Source organism: Anoplolepis gracilipes, chromosome 3, assembly GCF_047496725.1.
Source record: "Anoplolepis gracilipes chromosome 3, ASM4749672v1, whole genome shotgun sequence".
Taxonomy (NCBI): Eukaryota; Metazoa; Arthropoda; class Insecta; order Hymenoptera; family Formicidae; genus Anoplolepis; species Anoplolepis gracilipes.
In genome coordinates, this window is record NC_132972.1 from 2,372,255 (window position 1) to 2,392,166 (window position 19,912).

Here is a 19,912-nt window from a genome sequence, read left to right on the forward strand (position 1 = left end):
TAAATAAACATTTTATAATCAATTAAGCGAAAGAGTAACTTACTGATTGGTATAGGTTGACAACCGATAAATGGATCACCAGTATAACTCTCTATACATCTACAGATTGGAATGTGATTGTGAACGACACAATCGGCATTCAAACCGCAAGAACCTGGACAAGGATCTTGGCATTTTTCGTGAATACAAGCCTGATTACTCGGGCAATCAGCGGGAATGATGCATTCAGGACGACAGTTTGGCGGTGTACCAATATAATTATTCATACAAGAACAGGATGGATAACCATTGACATTGCGACATTGCGAATTGGGTCCGCACGGAGAGGGTATGCAAGGGTCCGAGGGCAGACTTGGTAATGGAGTAGCTAAAATTTAAAGCACAAAATTTTGAGATCAAACTATTAAAAAAATTTTTTTAAATAATATTTAATTATACGACTATTTTTTTAAGCAAAAATGTAATTAATATTTTAGTCTTTATTATTAATATTTTAAAGTTTTCAAAAACTATAATCTCTCTTGCCATTAATTAAACTTGAAGTCAAAATAAAAGACAGTATTTATATTACAAAGACAGTTATATCTAAGAAATGGCAAGATATTGATATTTTCTTAAAAATATAAATAAATAAATATTATGTCTAAAGTAAAAATTTGCGCCGCTTACGTGGTATAAATGTGCAGCGTGTGAAAGGATCACCGCTGAACCCGGATTTACACATGCATATTGGGCTATGATTCACGACTCTACATGTCGTTCCCTGACCACAAGAGTTTAGACAAGGATCGATGCACTTGTTATTTTCGCAGGCGCGATTTGTCGCGCACTCTGTGCTAACTGTACATTCGGGTCTACAACCGGGTGGTGCGCCGATATAATTTGAAAGGCAAGAGCAAACAGCTTGACCATTATTTGGTTTACATTGACTGTATGGTCCACAAGGAGATGGTTGACAGGGATCAACGTTATCTGATACAACCGCTGTAAGAAAATCAGTATTAGCTGTAGATAATCGTCTCTAAAACGCGACGATTAATTTACATAAATCTCTTACGGGCTTCGGAGATAAGATTGCAGTATATAAATGGATTTCCTGTAAATCGTTCGAAACAGGTGCAAGTAGGTGTATGATTAATGACATAACACTGTGCGTTCTGGCCACACGTTCCTGGACACGGATCTTTGCATTTTAGACCAATACATGCTTGATTGGAAGGACAGTCAGAATTCAGTGTGCATTCAGGTCGGCATCCTTCATAGGGATTACCCACATAATCGGGGGAACATGAGCAAGAACCGGCGTTTTGCGAAACTCTGCATATTGCATTCGCACCACACGGAGATGGTGTGCACGGTGTGGTTGTGCTAGGCTGTATATCAACTAAAATATGTAAAAGCAAATAGAAAGATTATAGATTTATCTGTAAAAGTAGCTAATAAAGAATTATGATTTTCAAATTTTTAATAATAATTTAATGCTAACAATTTCTTTTTTTTACATATATCGTCTAAAAAAGTTGATAAATTAATAAGGAGGAAAAATAAAGATGTTTGATTTTTAAAAATATTATAGTTGGAAAAATTCATTAATTCTCTTACATCGTTCGGGGGAGCACTGCGTGAATGGATCGCCGGTATAACCGGATGTACACGCGCACATCGGCGTGTGGCTAACAACGTTGCAAACAGCATTGATTCCGCATGCATTGACACATGGATCGCGACATTTTTGGTTGATGCAGGCCATTTTATTCGAGCATTCGCTATTACTGATACATTCGTACCGACAATTCGGGGGTGAGCCAATAAATTCTTGCAAGCACGAGCAAGACGATTGATCATTGATTACTTGACAGTGCGCGTTTGGTCCACAGGGTGACGGTTGACATGGATTAAGCACGGGTAATGGCTCTTCAGCTTTAAAGATAGCAATTAATAAATTGTTAATAAATTATACTGCGGGACATGATATTGAAATTATATTATATTGATGCTCGAAATAAATAAAATATCGATTGCGGAAAAGAAAATTCGAAAAATGATTGATATTCGAAAATATATCTTTGAAAGAATATTTCTTACGAAGTGGGTAACAATTAATAAACGGATCTCCGGTCATTCCAGGACGACAGACACAAACGGGATTATGATTAATGACATTGCAAATTGTATTGCGTCCGCAACTTCCTGGACAAGGATCCCGACACTTTTGATTGGTACACGCCTCGTTCTTCGGACAATCTGAACTGATTACACATTCGGGCCTGCAAGTCGGAGGTGCTCCGATAAATCCGTTTATGCAACTACATACGGCCTGCATGTTATTTTGTCTGCATTGACTGTTCGGACCGCATGGAGACGGACTACATGGATTGCTAACGGAGGGTGCTATAATATACGATGAGAAAAGATTTTAATTAGAGTAAAAATTATAGAAGACAAAAATTTGATATTAAAAATATAAATATTTTCATAAAAGATGATCAATATTTTGATATAGCAATATTGCTTTATATATTATATATTGAGAATTTTTTTTTTAAATACCTGGAACGGGAGAGCACAAGACAAAAGCATTTCCAATCATTCCTGCGAGACAAGTACACATGGGAACATGATTGTATACATTGCACACGGCATTTTGGCCACAAACACCTGGACAAGGATCCACGCATTTATTTCGTACGCATGCCTGCGTGTTCGGGCAATCGTTGTTCAATACGCATTGTGGGCGACAACCGCTGTACGGATCTCCGAAATATTCTATTATGCAAGTGCAAATTCCTCCGTTACACTGCGTATTAGGTCCGCAAGGCGAAGGTGTGCATGGGTCCGGTTTAGACAATTGAGTAGGAACTATAATAATCGCGTGAAAAAAGGATCAAGATATGTTAACATATATGATTAAAAAAATTAAAATTAAAATTATATAGTATTCGTAAGAGAATCTTACATGAATTTATGGAACACTGAACGAAAGGATCGCCGGTATAATCGGCTAAACATGAACAAATTGGCACGTGATTCACGACGCTACATTCAGCCATTATGCCGCATAAACCTGGACAGGGATCCCTACACTTTTGTCGCATGCAAGCCATATTGGACGGACATTCCGCGTTGATTGTACATTCTGGTTTACAATTTGGAGGGCTGCCTCTATACGTTGGCAAACAAGAACACGATGGCACTCCTCCTATATCGCGACATTCAGAAAATGCGCCACAAGGCGACGGGGTGCATGGATCTCTCACAATGTCATTTACAATGGGCGGATTCACTGCAATTATGATGGTTTTAAAATTTAAATTAATTGTGTATTATGTACTTTGATATTTCGATGCAACATTCGTCTTAAATCGCGAGTGAAGACAAAAATATTTTTTATTGTGTCAGAAATTTAGTTTATCATCGACAAATGTCATTATGCATTTTCCCGATTTGGGGAAAATTAATTGAATAGTTATATAAATAATTTTCAAAGTATTTTCAAAATGAATGTTATATCGAGAAACGAATTTAAATTATTGATTGAAAAAAACAATATTAGACAAAAGTTAAAGTTCATACCAGGTGTTTGGAAACAAACGGTAAATGGGTCTCCGGTATAGCCGCTCTTGCAAGAACAAATTGGATTATGTTTGATGACCCTGCAATTTGCATTGCTACCGCAAGATCCAGGGCAGGGATCTTGACATTTTTGATTCACGCAAGCAAGTGCGAGCGGACAATCCGAACTTGTCACGCATTCAGGACGGCATGCGGGTGGACTACCGATGAAATTTCGAAGGCAAGAACAGACGGCTTGATTGTTATTAACACGACATTGGCTATTGGGCCCGCAAGGCGATGGATTGCAAACATCTCTCGGAGTCTCAACTAAAATAATAGACATATGTATCTTTCAAAGTTTTTTAGATTGCACGAGGAAAGATTATCGAATAATAATATAAAAAGAAGATAATCTAATTTTATAATACGTTTAAAAAAAATACATTTTAGAATAAAAATAAAAAGTAAGTAGTTACAAAATTATATTAAGATATATAATAAATTTTGCGATTCGACCAATATGTATGGAATGAAAAATTTAAATTAGATATAATAAGAATATAAAAAGAAAGATCAAAATAAATGTGTGTAAAGTTCAAGATATCAATATGTAAGAAAATATTCGTACCAATATCGCGAATTATATTGCAATATTGGAAGGGATTGCCGCTGTAACCGGCAATACATGTGCAAGAGGGTCGATGATTAATAACTTGACATTCGGCAAATTGTCCACAGACACCAAGACACGGATCTTTGCATTTCGATTGTATACAAGCAAGAGTGGATATGCAATCTGTATCGACAACGCATTCCGGTCGACATCCGTCGTAGGGATTGCCGACATAATCTGGTAAGCAAGAACAGGATCCAACACCATACTGTTCCTTACAAATGGCGTTAAAGCCACAAGGTGATGGTTTACAAGGCGACAATGAAAGAGTTGTGGCTGAAAATAGTATAAGGATATAAAGGAACATTTTGAACAAAATCAATTTTGAACGATAATTTTTCGACAAAAATTAGAAAAAGTAAATTTACAACATGCTGAAAAATCTCAATAATGTGTTTTATGATTAATTAAAAGTTAAACATTAATTATAGAATTTTTTTGTTTTAAATTTGTATGTATAATTTTAGTAATTTTGCTTACGAAAAATTAAATTTGAAAGTCGATGCTTACGTGGTTTTATTGTACACTGGGTGAATGGATCGCCGGTAAAGTCACTAGGGCAAACGCACATGGGTGTGTGACTCACCACGCGACATTCGGCATTAGTTCCACATGAACCTTCACAAGGGTTCCTGCATTTCTTATTAACACATGCCAAATGTGAGGGACATTCACTGTTGCTAATGCATTCCGGTCTACAATAAGGTGGTGATCCTAAAAATTCGGGTAAACACGAGCATGAAGGAGCATCGCCTACCACTTGACACTCGGCGTTCGCTCCACAAGGAGATGGCACACAGGGGTTTGTTTGTAGAACAGGTTCGGGTGCTAATTGAAAAAGGAAAATTGTTAATATCAAAGCTAAATAAATGAATGTTTCAATCGAAGCATACGAATCAAAATATTAGATTAAATGTACAACAAAACAAAAATGTTCTTTTAAATTTCAATGGAATATTTCATAAATTAATAAAATCGATCTTGCTTTGAATAAATTTAAAATATCAGTAAAATATTTTTTTTAAATTCATATATATCACTTATTTGCATTGGGATAGTTAAGACAATAATTATATTTCTAAGATTTTGTGATTGTTTCAAAAAGAGCAGGTTCTTACGTCGTGGAATGCATCGAATGAAGGGATCTCCAGTGAGTTCTCCACAACTACAGATAGGATTGTGATTGATAACGTGACACGTAGCTCGGATTCCACATGCACCGAGGCAAGGATTTATACACTTTTGATTGCTACAAGCTTCTGTCAGAAGACATTCGGAACTGACAGTGCATTCCGGTCTGCATGCTGGCGGGACGCCAAGAAATCCGGCAACACACGAGCACACCGGTTGCCCGTTGTTTTCTCGGCAAATACTGTTGGGTCCGCAGGGGGAAGGTGAGCAAGGATTTCCCTTCGGAATATCTGTATATGAGGGTGATAAATCTTTTTCACATTTGTTCCCAAAGATGTAACGTAAGAAAAATGCAATAACGATGATAATAGAACAGCAACGTGATTAACAAATTGTTTAAACAATAATAAAAATAGAAATATCTTTAAAATAGTAATACTATTCAAAAAGTTTTGAATGTACGATTATTATCAATAATAAATATTTTTGTTTTTGGAATTTTAGAAATTATAGATTCGTCGCTAATTGATTAATTATTTGTACCTGCGAGAGTGGAACATTGAACAAAGGCATTGCCGGCCATTCCGGCGGGACAGGTGCACATAGGTACGTGATTGTACACGGAGCATAATGCATTTTGACCACATGTACCCGGACAGGGATCCATGCATTTGTTGCGAATGCATGCACGATCGAGGGCGCAATCGGTATTCGTGACACACTCGGGACGGCAACCTACGTAAGGATCACCCTGATATTCGGGTAGACACGTACAGATACCGTTGTTACATCGTGCGTTCGGACCACAAGGATTCAAATCGCAAGGATCGATAATTACTGGTGCTGCTATAAAAGAAAAAGAATTTGGAAACTAAATATAATAGCCCGAAACGAAATCACACAAAGTATAGCGCGTTAATTTCTCTCCATACAATTCTAGTAATATTGAATCAACATTATATTCATATTTGATTCAGAGATATAACGAAATAACATAAAAATGTCTAGAAAACTTTACCGTTGTTAAAAACATTTGAATTTCTTTTAATAATAATAAATTAATAATAATAATAATGAATAATAATATTTTTAAATAAAACCTAATAGGATTTCAATTCTGAAATAAATTAATCAATAAAAGGAGACTTTAAGAACCAAACGCAAGATGTAGAAGTGTATATAAAAACAATGTTTAAAGAAAATAAATTCAAATTTATTTAGACGTTTCGATCCTTCTTCGGACCATCCTCAGCGATACAAAAATAATAAATGAACAGTGTGATCAGTTTAAAATGTAGAAATGCATACAACTCAAATGCACTTCCAAATGTAACGCTATAATAGCGAGATTAAAAAATACAAAGGAGCCGAAAGGAGACCCATCACAAATACAAGTATGCGAGTCAAACGCACAAGTGAAGACCACAAGATCAGAAACTGTTTACCAGGCATCAATAATAAACCACGACTCTCATAAGAGAGGGAAAGTATGGATTAAATGAAGGAAACTTTCAAACTTGAGGCACGTTTTCCACAATCGATATGTATGCTTGATATAAAAATTCTGTATCTTCTTGACGGTTCAAGTCTCTTTTCTAAATAAAGCTGCAAGATTTCATCATTAGCCCAGTCAAATTCATGATTATTTTTAATCATGATATTTAATCATGAATTCGACGGGGATAATGTTGAAATCTTGGATGCGGAACCCTATTTGAAAAAGAGACCTGTGTCGGAAATGTTGTTTATTAGGCGTCAGAAGAACGATTTGAACCGTCAAGAAGATACAGAGTTTACATCAGGCATACATATCGATTGTGGAAAATATGCCTCTTTGAGAGTTTTCGTCCTTTATTTAATCCATACTTTCCCTCTCTTATAAGAGTCGTGTTTCATTATTGACGCTTGATAAACAGTTTCTGACCTTGTGGTTTTCACTTGTGCGGTTGACTCGGTGAGAGACGGTTGCTTGCGCATTATCTCGCATACTTGTGTTTGTGAAGGGTTTCCTTTCGGCTTCTTTGTATTTTTTAATCTCGCCGTTATGGCGTTATATTTGAGAGTGCATTTGAGTTGCATGCTATTCTACATTTGAAACTGATCACACTGTTCATTTATTATTTTTGTATAAGAATGGTCCGAAGAAGGACTGAAACGGCTGAATAAATTTGAATTTATTTTCCTTAAACATAGTTTTTATTTACGCCCCTATATCTTGCGTTTGATTTTTAAAGCTCCCTTTTATTGATTAATTTATTTCTGAATTGAGAACCTTAGCCTTTATTATAAAACATTATTATTATTAATTTATTATTATTAAAAGAAATTCAAATATTTTCAACAACGATAAAGTTTTTTAGTCTTGCATTTGGCTCTTAAAGCCCCCTTTTATTGATTAATAATATTTTAATAATAATAATAAATTTAAATAATGATCGCAAAAAATTTTTTTAAATTAAAAACAGACACGATAAAAAAGAAATTCAAGTAAATTATAAATTAAACTTTCATATAATCTTTAACATCCAAAGATAAATTTATATACGCAAAAAATTTCAAGAAATGTACGCGTTATAATTCGCGAGATTTTTCTTCGAGGCAAATCTTTTGCAATTTTGAAGAGCTTCTTACTTGTAATCGGTCGGGGATAACAATTACTGAATGGATCACCGGTGTATCCTTCGGGACAAGTGCAGACGGGTACGTGATTATAGACTGTACACAAAGAAGTGATGCCGCAAGAGCCTAAACAGGGATCCCTGCATTTCTCATTGTTGCAGGCGAGATTCATCGGGCATTCGGAATTTACGCGACATTCGGGACGACAATTCGGCGGTGATCCCCTGTAGGTCGGCAAACAGGAGCACGATGCTGTACCACCAATATTTCTGCATTCCGCGTACATGCCGCATGGAGACGGCAGACAGGGATCTTTGGGGGCTACAGGAAAATCTAGCTGTTCTGAAATTCAATAATAAAAGCGGCGTAACAAACGCGCCGTTTGTCCCAGAGATCTCGATCTCAGCAATGAATTAATTTGCGTTTATGAAAGAGTTATGATTAATGATAATTATATCGCACGATATATAATTATATATGCAATATAAAATAGAAACAAACAAGGTTGTAATTATTGATATGATATTGCATATGTTACATACAATATGTAACAAATTGAATCGAGGAAATAACGGTCTTACAATAATATAAATCAATTTTGGAATAAAGTCGTGATTGAGTTAAATATAGTTGTGAAAAATTTAAGGATGACTATGATTCACAGTATGAATGAGCAAAGCTGATGATGATGAAAGAAGAAAAGTTCTTACGTGGGGCAGGGAAACATCTCATAAAAGGATCCCCGGTATAACCGAGATTGCAGACGCAGATCGGGCTGTGATTGATTACTTTGCACTGGGTGTTTATTCCACACGGGTCCGGGCAGGGCGATGTACATTTCTGATTGACGCAAGCAAGATCCGGAGAACATTGGCTGTTTATCACGCATTCGGCACGACAGTTGGGGGGGCTGCCGATAAAATTCGGAAGACAGGAACAAACGGCAACGCCGTTTACATCTCGACACTTACTATTTGGTCCACAGGGAGATGGGCTGCACGGATTTGTTTCTGGCAAGACTGCGTGGAGAAAAGTGTACACGTAAAAATTATTCTACGGGCTATTTTAGATATCAATTTTAAAAATCATTTTAGAAATCAATTTTAGATATTAATTTTATTAATGTAAATATGGCTTTAATTAAAATAATTATATTTAGAAAGATTTTCAATATATTAATGTTTATACATATATGTTTATATATTAATAATATATAAATCAGAAATTATGAATAGAAAGAAAATGCCCTTCTATAAATAAAATAAAATTCTGATTTATATTAAAAACTGATAATGATATAAACATTATTATTTAAAATATCTCTAAATATAAATATATATGTTTTGTCAATAATTAATTATTAAAATATATTTAAAATATTATTTCTTACTTTACATAAGAAATAATTATAACGTAATTGTAATATGAAATTTTGTGTTATGTAATATAACATATTAAAAATTTCTTTTAATTAAAATTTAAAATAGTTGATTTAAATTTCTCCAATATAATTATAATTTTACATTATTCTCAAACATTCTATAACTAATATTTGGAACGAAATTTTTATAATAAAATATCTGATATAGAAATAAAGCTTACTGTCTTCAATTATTGGGGAACAGTGCGTAAACGGATTGCCAGTATAGCCGGGAATGCAAGAACAGATTGGCAGATGATTAACTGATTGACATTGGGCATTCACTCCGCAAGTTCCTGGGCAAGGATCTCTGCATTTCAAACTTACGCACGCCGTTCTTGTTAGACAGTCAGAATTTTGCGTGCATTCGGGCCTGCATTCTTCATAGGGATCACCTAGATAATCCGGTAGACAGGTGCACGAGCCAACGCCATTGTTTTCGCGGCAGATGGCATTGAGACCGCAAGGGGAAGGCTCGCATGGTTTTCTAATATCTAGGGGCGTATCTGATAGAGAAGGAGAAGAAATTTTACTTAAACTTAAAAAAAGACATGCAACGCATTCTATTTCAAAGCTGGTGTTGAGGTAAGGGTTTCTTTGGCTTTCATCTTCTCTCTCTTTCTCTCACTTTCACTCTATTCTCGCTTCGCTCTTTCAATTAAATCGAATTCCTAATAAGCAATAAGCTTCGTATGCCAGTGCGACGTAATGTAGCTTTGCATGGTTCTAATGATGAGTTATCATCGGTGACAAATATTTTATATCTGTCAGTTTTAGTAGGCAACCTATTTCATCAGCATCGTGTTTGATTTTTAATCGCATCAATTAATCGAGTTAATTACAAGGTGTGGGACACAATGGTCGGCCATAAAAGTGTGTTAGGGTCTGTGCAATTTATTGTATTATTTTTTTTTCAGGGATAGTTATCTTTGGGCTCCATATTATAATAGGCGGTAATTTAGTGTCAAGTTTGTTAAATTATTTTTCTAGTTTTTTCGGAAATTGCGTTCTTTGTAATAGCATTTTTTTATGTTTTCGAGAATGATATGTGCAGCATAATTCTTGGGGTTCACAGCATATGTCAAGGGCCAAAGTGCTCGTGAGTGGGTCTTTAATTCGCTTTGACACAGGTCAGTGTGCGTGCAGTAAACCTTTCGATAATTAATCGCAGGGATTGTGATATTTCATCGCTTTTTTAGTGCCTATTAGGAGTGAGTGCAGTCAAGAGCCCATATGGATATATAGGCCCCGCCACCATTTTTTCCACAATTACTTATCGTTATTGTTATCCTGCAGGTTTTGGGTCAGTACGCTCAGGCAAGGGATAAATGCGTGCCGCATTGTTTCTCCTATTAATCGCAGGGACTCGGGACACGTAATACATGTATTTTATTATTATATGTTATTGACTTTTAATCAAGGATAAGTGCGATTAGAGCCTAATATCTATAGGCCCCGCCACCACACGTAACTTATTGTCATCTTCTTGTTAAGTAACTTTTTTGCGACTGTGCTGCTGTCGCACGCATATTCTCGCATTAATCTTATACGATAATTCCTGTTAAAACATATTTCTAATTCCGCTTTTAGAACTATGTAAGCATACAATAAGTGTCTAATAATAATGGAACAGGACGGTGGTACTCATATCAAACAATTTCAAACCTTATCCTTCGTCAAATATTCTGTAAATCATATTTAATGTAATACATACATATTGAAAAATCTCTCAATAGTTACAAATTGCAACATCTTCAACAGCTGATAAAAATATTTATGAATAACTTGGTTGATAAAAAATTCTCGAGTTACCGTCTTGATTTTTTATTACCATTAGTCACATTATACATGATGAGGATCAAAAGCACTTACCTGCTACGCCCACATGCAATCGGCGACATTTGCGGGAAGGATTGTAAATAAGAATAAAACATACAGCGGCGCGTACTCACCCTCTGGTGCTCGCTCGCAAGCGCTGAATGGATTTCCGGTGTTTCCGGCGATGCACGCACAAACCGCATGGTGATTCACTACCGAGCACTGAGCGTTCAAACCGCATAGACCGACACACGGATCGCGACACTTTTGTTGCAAACACGCCAACTGCGGCGGACACTCGGGATTGATAGTACACTCCGGCCTGCAATTCGGTGGCAAACCGACGTAATTTTCGATACAAGAACACGCTGGACTCTCGCCCCTCACTTGACACTCCGCATTTGGACCGCAGGGCGATGGTAGACACGGGTTCGTCGGCGCAGGTGGTGTTTCTGCAAGTAAATATTTAAATGAAAAAAAAAAATGATTTTATATTTAGTATTAAAACGGTGGAAATTCTATGAATATCCAAAATGTTTTTACATTTTTAATGCTTGTTTTTTCTAATGTAATTTGCATCGCTAATATTAATTAAATATATAAAGTTTCTTAGCTAATAAAAAATATAACAATTAGAAGAAATATGTTGGCCATTTTGTATATACACTTAGAATCTATATGCAATAGTACGACTCTTTGCTCTTTTATTTTTCGATTAAAAATTGAAATAAATAAACTCAACAAAATATTATTAAGTTTGTGTGATAAAAAGAAATTTAAACTACTTACTTGGTTGCGGATAACATATGGTGAAAGGATCGCCAGTGTAAGATTCGGAGCAGCTACAAATTGGATTGTGATTAACCACTTGACAATTTGTATTCTGTCCGCATGTGCCTGGGCATGGATCTTGACATTTATTATTTAGACACGCTTGTGTCAATGGACAATCGGCGCTGATAATGCATTCTGGTTTGCAGGCGGGTGGACTGCCAATTAAACCAGGTTGACAAGAACACACAGCATGATCGTTTACAACTTTGCATATACTGTTTGGTCCACAAGGCGAAGGTGTGCACGGCTGTTTAATGATATCTGCAAATATATGTAACCAATGTTTATCACAAGCAATAATAATCGATTTAAAATAGGAAAAAGTCAAATTTGACACAAGCTTGTATTTTTATTTGTATTTTAAATATAAGTTTTAAAAAATGATGAGAATAAGTAAAACATAAAAATACATATATTTGTAAACTTACCATCCGGTATATGTGGCCGACATAAAAGGAACGGATTTCCGGTATAACCAGGTAGACAACTGCACATTGGAACGTGATTAACAACATCGCAACGTGCGTCACGACCGCATGTGCCTGGACAAGGATCCACGCAGTTTTGATTGATACACGTTTTGATACGAGGACAATCAGAGTTCATTGTGCATTCCGGTCGACAATAAGAATACGCATCTCCGAAATAGTTGGGCAAACAGGTGCACACACCTTCGTTGCACACCGCATTAGGTCCGCAAGGTGAAGGATTGCACAAATCTTGAGGGACCTTTGGTTGTTCTGCAACATTAATTTTTTATATTTATATATCGATAAAGAAAAATTGTACAACATATATATTCATTTTGTAAATTAATTTAGTAAATATTTCTTATATGAGGAACTCAATTATCTTTAATAAAATATATGGAACTAGTTTTAAAAATTTATATAATGTACACACCTTTAATTACTGTGCACAAAGTGAAGGGATCGCCAGAATAGCCAGGTTGACACAGGCAAACTGGTATATGATTCTGAACTCGACAATCAGCATTCTGACCGCAAGAGCCGATGCAAGGATCGCGACATTTTTCCGTGATGCAGGCTTGATCTGACGGACAATCTGTATTAACTACGCATTCCGCGCGGCAATTGGGTGGTATTCCTATGTAATTTTTCAAGCAGGTGCACGCGGCCTGACCGTTGACAACTTTACATTCCGCATAAAGTCCACATGGACTAGGGAAACAAGGATCCATCGGTGGTAGCGGCATAACTGTGTAAAAATAACATCAATAAATAATGTATAATTATAAATACTTATAGATATTATAAAAATAATTTATAATTATAAATGTATAATTATAAAACTATACAAAATTAGTAAAATAGTTTTACACGATTATTAATTAAAAGTATCGATAAGTACCAGGTTCGGGGAAACATCTGAAGAAAGGATCGCCCGTCCTTCCTTGCGGACAACTACAGAGCGGATTGTGATTAATGACACGACAATTGGCTTCGACTCCGCAAGTACCAGGGCATGGATCTGTGCATTTATATTTGTAGCACGCTCTGTTTTGCGGACACTCAGAATTTACGACACATTCCGGCTTGCAATTCGGCGGAACACCTACGAAAGACTCTTGACATGTGCACACGGCTTGATTGTTTACAGCACGGCACAGGCTGTTTGGTCCGCAAGGTGTCGGCGAACATAGATCCCTGACAGTAGGTTCTGTCTCAATTTCAGGTTGAAGAGTGCAAATCGTAAACGGATCCCCGATGTAACCAGGCTCGCAAGTACATGTGGGAATGTGATTGATGACCGAACACTGTGCTCGTACGCCGCACACGCCCGGACAAGGATCTTTGCACTTGTTGCGAATGCAAGCTTTGTTGGTCGGACAATCCGCGCTCAGGACACATTCCGGTTGACAGCCCTCGTAAGGATTTCCGTAATAATCGTCGATACATATGCAAGCGCCCGCGTTATCTCGCTGCTGACAGATTGCGTTGGCTCCGCATGGTGAAGGCTCGCACGGATTCATTGTTTCTTCTAAAAAATGAGAAAATCAATTCAAGAAATTAAATAACGTTGGTAAAATTCAAGGTTGCAAAATAAGATAGCAGTAAGAACACGAGAATAAACTTCATGCAGAAAGAAATAAATGTTAATTTAAGAAACGTTGATAAAAAACGTTTAAAATGTTTGTTCCTTTAATTAATATAAAAATTAGAATAAACGAATGACATACCTTCTTCCAGCACGCATTGCACAAACGGATTGCCAGTATATCTAATTTTACATGAACAGGTCACTGCGTGATTTACTACTTTGCATTCAGCGTTGTCTCCGCAAGATCCCGGGCAGGGATCCTTGCATTTCATATTTATACAAGACTTTTCTGCCGGGCAGTCGGGGTTGATCAAACACTCTGGTCGACACGATGGCGGAATGCCGAAGTACGTAGGTAGACACGAACACGATGGTTGACCGTTTGCATTTTGACAGAGCGCGTTTGGTCCGCACGGCGAAGGAATGCAAGGATCGCCCTGATCCTTGGGTTCCGGTGGAACTGAAAGATAAATAGTTTGTACCTATCCCTCCAATTCGCGATTTATCAAGAACTACTACAAGCACAGCTGTTGCATATGATTTTAATGACGATTGAAGAAATAAATTCATGTCATTTTTGACAATCATTAAAATCATATCTCATCGATATTACAAAAGCCAAATTTTATTGGCATTAAAAACTTATTAATATTTTTCTTTTAAAAGGATATCGTTATCATCTTACTTGGAATGTCATAACAACTCTTGAACGGATCTCCCGTCTGTCCGGGCATACAACTGCATATCGGCGAGTGGTTGATCACTTCGCATCTCGCGTTCAAACCGCAGGAACCCAAGCACGGATCTGTGCACTTCTTGTTTACGCAAGCCCGCGTTGGCGGGCATTCGGAGCTAACGAGACATTCTGGTCTACAGGATGGCGGAGACCCGAGATAGCCGCGGAGGCAAGAGCACACAGCGTGATCCTCGATATTACGGCATTGACTGTTCGGTCCACAAGGTGAGGGTGTACAGGGATCTCTTCGCGACTCCGGCACTGCAATGTACATAAAATTAAAATTAATTTCGCAAAGCAATTTTAATGTAAATCTCTGGTAAAAAGAGAATGAATGCAATAAAATTATAATATTATTCAAAGTAAGAGAAAAAAAAAAAACTGCAAAATTTTTTTATATACCTGTAGGTTGAACTCGACAGTTGACGAATGGATCACCGACATATCCAGATGGACAAGAGCAGACAGGAATGTGATTGACGACGTCACATTGCGCATTCTGACCGCATATTCCAGGACAGGGATCTTTGCATTTATTCTTCAGGCAAGTTTTATCGCGAGGACATTCGGAATTGAGAATACATTCAGGACGACAGGCTTCATAAGGATTACCGATGTATTCAGGCAAGCATCTACATTCACCGTTATCACATATGGCATTCGAACCACACGGAAATAGAGCACAAGGATCCGTGGGCGGTGGTTCCGTAACTATAAAGATAAAATATTTATCATTAAAGACAAATTGTTCAATCATGTGTATTTCGTATTACAAGATCGAGTAATATTATCTCATTATCTCGACAATTATATAAAAAATTTTCTTATTTATATATCACATAGCTGCAAAATGTACGGCGACATATGTTTTATACAGAGTTTTAGTTTCTTTTTTCGAGAGTATAACTTATATGTTTTTCACAAACTAAATGTTATATACCACTTATATTTATAATGCATTATTTTACACTTTATTACCTGGCGGAATAATGCTGCATTGCGTAAATGGATCGCCGATGAAACCTTCCATGCATGTGCAAACTGGCAAGTGATTCAATACGTGACATTGAGCGTTTATTCCGCACGAGCCTGGACATGGGTCCGCACACCTCTGATTGACACAAGCGAGGTGACTCTTGCACTCGGAACTCAAAATGCATTCTGGTCGACATTGCGGCGGTACGCCAATGTAATTAGGCAGGCAGGAGCATGCAGGATTGCCGGATATTATTTGACACAAGGAATTCGGACCGCAAGGCGACGGGGTGCATGACGGTGGCCGTTCAGTTATCGGGAGTTCGCTAGGAACTGAAAAAAAGAAACGATTATTATATATCTTATTATACCTAGAAAAAACTTATATAATTAATTTGTTCGCGCGTGCATTATAATATGATAAAAATATAATTTTTTGCAAAAGCAAATTTCATAGAGAATATTTTGCATTAATATTAACGCAAGAATACAAAACAGAATATAATATATATAATGCTTACCGTGTGGAGAGCACAAAGTAAAAGGATCTCCTGTGAAACCGGCAGGGCAAGTGCAAATCGGATTGTGATTTTTCGTAGTACATTGCGCCCTCAGTCCACAGGTATTCGGACAAGGATCCGCGCATTTCTTATTTACACAGGCCAAATGTGGCGGACATTCAGCATTAACGATGCACTCTGGTCTGCACGATGGTGGAATGCCCCTATATTCTGGTAAACAGCTGCACACGGCTTGACCATTAACAACTCGGCATTTACTGTTGGGCCCACAAGGTGACGGAGAACATGGTTCTAAATTCGCTTCTAAAAAAAAAAAAAAAAAAAAGAAAACAATATTATTTCGTATATTTTTTACGAAACTTTAAACTATATTAATGAAATTATTTGAAAATAATTTATTGCGATTTTTTATAGTTGTCATTAATATGATTTTTTGTTTATGATTAGTTATAGTATCGTCCGAGATAGTATCAAGCATAATAATTATATTAATTAATTTTAATTGTCATTATATAATATTTAAAACATACTTGTCATTTCCTCGACTTCGCAAGCGAAATATGGATCTCCTGTGTATCCTGGTGGGCACAAGCAGACAGGAACGTGCGCTTGTACATTGCATATAGACAACGTTCCGCATGTATTGGGACAAGGATCTGTGCATTTAAAGCCAACACACGCCAGCTGCGGTGCGCAGTCATTATTTGTTTCGCATTCTCTGTGGCATCCCTTGATAATGTCATACGGATCACCGATGAGATCGGGTGGACATCCACAAGCGCCTGCTCCGTTTCTCTCACGACATTGCGCATTAGGACCGCAAGGATTCGGCAAGCACGGATTTGACACGGGTCTGTCTGTTGCTGTAAATATGCATAATAAAAATATTTCATATGCATATTGTTAAACAAATCCTACTTAACAATTTAATTTGTCGGATATTCGAATTTCTACTCACCTGGCGGAAGTGCCAGAGCGCAGCGCACGCTAGGTTCGCCTTCATATCCTTCCGGACAGGTACAGATTGGAATGTGATTCTGCACTATGCATCTAGCGAGCTCGCCACAAGCGCCGGGACAGGGATTCTTACACTTCTGATTAATGCATGCCGCGGTATTGAAGCATTCCGAATTATCGGTACATTCTGGTCGGCAATTAGGTGGACGGCCGATATAATTCTGCAAACAGGAGCATGCCGGATACAAGCCTATTACTTTGCATTGCGAGTTGGGACCGCATGGATTGGGCGAGCATGGATCTCCCTCTTCCTTCGGCAAGGGCGAAATGGTGCTGATCTTGACGCAGTGCACGAAGGGATCGCCTGAGTAGCCGCTGGCGCAGCTGCAGATGGGATTATGATTCACTGTGAGACAATTCGTATTCTGTCCGCAAGAACCGGGACATGGATCCGCGCACTTGTTGTGAATGCACGCCTTGTTCTGCGGACACTCGGAGCTAACGATACATCCTGGTCGACAGGTCGGCGGGATACCAGCGAAACCTGGCTGGCACAAGCATACTGCGTGTCCGTTTTGAATTCGACAATTGCTATTAGGTCCGCAGGGGGACGGATCGCATGGATCGATCGGCGATGGTAACGGTGTCGCGATATCGACAATGGTACAGCCGTTCACCGGATCACCGGTATAACCCGGCAGACAGGAACACATCGGAGCGTGATTAACCACTCGACACGTGGCATCCTGACCGCAAGTACCTGGACACGGATTAATACACTTGTTGTTCAGACAGGCCTTGCTGCGATCGCAGTCAGTGTTGGTCACGCATTCAGGTCTGCAGGCAATGTACGGATCACCAAAGTACTGCGGCAAACACGTGCAAGATCCAACGCCGTTCCGTTCGTTGCAGACGGCGTTGGCGCCACATGGCGATGGATTACACGGCGTACGTGGTTGTTCCGTTGTAATGGGTGCTGTGTATAAATAATTAATTGTAGATTATATTTAAATAAATAGATTATTATTAATAAGAATGAATTAATAAGGATGAATTACCTTCGACGATAAGTGTACATTCCGTGAATGGATTGCCGGTGTAACCATCATTACAGATGCAGACGGGATTGTGTTTCACGACATTGCAATATGTGTTCACGCCGCAAGAGCCTGGGCATGGATCCACGCACTGCTCATTCTGACACGCTAGGTTTCCGGGACATCCTTCATTTATGACACACTCGGGTCGACAGTTTGGCGCCCGGCCCACGTAATTCGGCAAACAGGAACACGCCGAGAAGCCGTCAATTACCCGACACTGGGAATTCGGTCCACATGGCGAGGGAACGCATGGATTGCCGCTCGGTCTTGGCGCTGGGGTTACCTCTACTACAATCAGATATCAGATTAAATTTCAAAATGATTATATAAAATTTATATAAAATTACATATAAATATTAAATTCTTATTTTAAATTCTAATTTATATTACTATTTTATACAAAATAATATTTTAAATAACATTTAAAAATTTAGTCTTTTAAATAACTAAATCTTATATAGCCGTTTAAACAAATAAATTTTAAATAAAATAAATCTTTTAAATATTCGAAATATAGAGATTAAAATCTTGAGACAGATTGAAATAGGCTTGAGACTTGCCTTCTTTGACGCATCCGAAGAACGGATCTCCGCTATAACCGATCGCGCAAATACAGACTGGATTATGATTGATGACTCGACAATCTGCATTTACGCCACACGTGCCTACGCATGGATCCTTGCATCTCTGATTGATACACGCCGCATTCGGGCTACAATCTGTGCTGACTACACATTCCGGTCGACAAGACGGTGGGCTACCAATGTAATTAGGTTGGCAGGAACACACTGCGTGATTATCGATAACACGGCAGTTGCTGTACGGTCCGCAGGGAGATGGTTGGCACGTATCACCTGATACTGGAGGTTCTATAAGAAATAAACCACGTTAAGAAAACAATCACTGCATCGTTTGAGTTAGAGTTTCTCTAATTAAAGATTAAAAATTAGGATCGAATAATGAAGTTTTATTAACATTCTAGATATCGTATATAATAAGAATAGAGAATAATGCAAGAAATGAAGTATATGTGAATGTATATGTATTCATATGTAAATGTTTGTTTTAATTTTACTTTTAAAAACTCTAGCTCGCTGATTTATTAGAATAGAAATGTAAAATAGAAAAATGGTAAATATATACTTATTGGTACGTGGCAAGATGTGAGCGGGTCTCCAGTGTAACCGTAGAGGCAGCTGCAAGATGGCTGATGATTATAAACTTGGCATTGCGCGTTAATTCCGCATGCTCCTACACAGGGATCCTTGCACTTGTTGTTAATGCAAGCCTTCGTGTGAGCGCAATCCGAATTCTGTACGCATTCCGGTCTGCAACCCTCGTACGGATCACCGGTATAATCGGGCAAACAGGTACAAGAGCCCGCGCCGTTACGCTCTTTACATACGGCATTTGCGCCGCATGGCGAAGGATCGCATGGCAATTGCGCTGGGAAAACAGCTGTAAGAAACAGCGAAGAAATATTCAGAATGCATATTTTAATAAATCGAGTAT

The 19,912-nt window shown here is 37.8% G+C and overlaps 1 protein-coding gene across 8 annotated transcripts in view; it reads right to left on the reverse strand.

Annotated features, from left to right (window-relative positions):
* The window catches only part of Dpy (fibrillin-like protein dumpy), a 108,535-nt gene that overhangs the window by 27,621 nt on the left and 61,002 nt on the right, over positions 1–19,912 (reverse strand). For 6 of the 8 annotated variants that reach the window (XM_072889002.1, XM_072888997.1, XM_072889001.1 and 3 more), the window contains 30 exons: positions 19,544–19,858; positions 18,961–19,269; positions 18,359–18,688; positions 17,302–18,276; positions 16,874–17,206; positions 16,344–16,646; positions 15,826–16,155; positions 15,250–15,558; positions 14,797–15,108; positions 14,251–14,571; positions 13,422–14,051; positions 12,954–13,268; positions 12,479–12,790; positions 12,006–12,311; positions 11,351–11,668; positions 9,581–9,904; positions 8,689–8,997; positions 7,991–8,320; positions 5,903–6,205; positions 5,347–5,649; positions 4,739–5,056; positions 4,184–4,504; positions 3,574–3,882; positions 2,957–3,283; positions 2,551–2,859; positions 2,086–2,391; positions 1,603–1,920; positions 1,058–1,384; positions 670–984; positions 44–367 (listed from right to left, as the gene is read on the reverse strand). In XM_072889002.1, the coding sequence (XP_072745103.1) occupies positions 44–367; positions 670–984; positions 1,058–1,384; positions 1,603–1,920; positions 2,086–2,391; positions 2,551–2,859; positions 2,957–3,283; positions 3,574–3,882; positions 4,184–4,504; positions 4,739–5,056; positions 5,347–5,649; positions 5,903–6,205; positions 7,991–8,320; positions 8,689–8,997; positions 9,581–9,904; positions 11,351–11,668; positions 12,006–12,311; positions 12,479–12,790; positions 12,954–13,268; positions 13,422–14,051; positions 14,251–14,571; positions 14,797–15,108; positions 15,250–15,558; positions 15,826–16,155; positions 16,344–16,646; positions 16,874–17,206; positions 17,302–18,276; positions 18,359–18,688; positions 18,961–19,269; positions 19,544–19,858 (10,461 nt within the window). The remainder of the gene's footprint in view (positions 1–43; positions 368–669; positions 985–1,057; positions 1,385–1,602; positions 1,921–2,085; positions 2,392–2,550; positions 2,860–2,956; positions 3,284–3,573; positions 3,883–4,183; positions 4,505–4,738; positions 5,057–5,346; positions 5,650–5,902; positions 6,206–7,990; positions 8,321–8,688; positions 8,998–9,580; positions 9,905–11,350; positions 11,669–12,005; positions 12,312–12,478; positions 12,791–12,953; positions 13,269–13,421; positions 14,052–14,250; positions 14,572–14,796; positions 15,109–15,249; positions 15,559–15,825; positions 16,156–16,343; positions 16,647–16,873; positions 17,207–17,301; positions 18,277–18,358; positions 18,689–18,960; positions 19,270–19,543; positions 19,859–19,912) is intronic. The other 2 variants (XM_072889000.1, XM_072889005.1) reach the window with 2 other exon arrangements.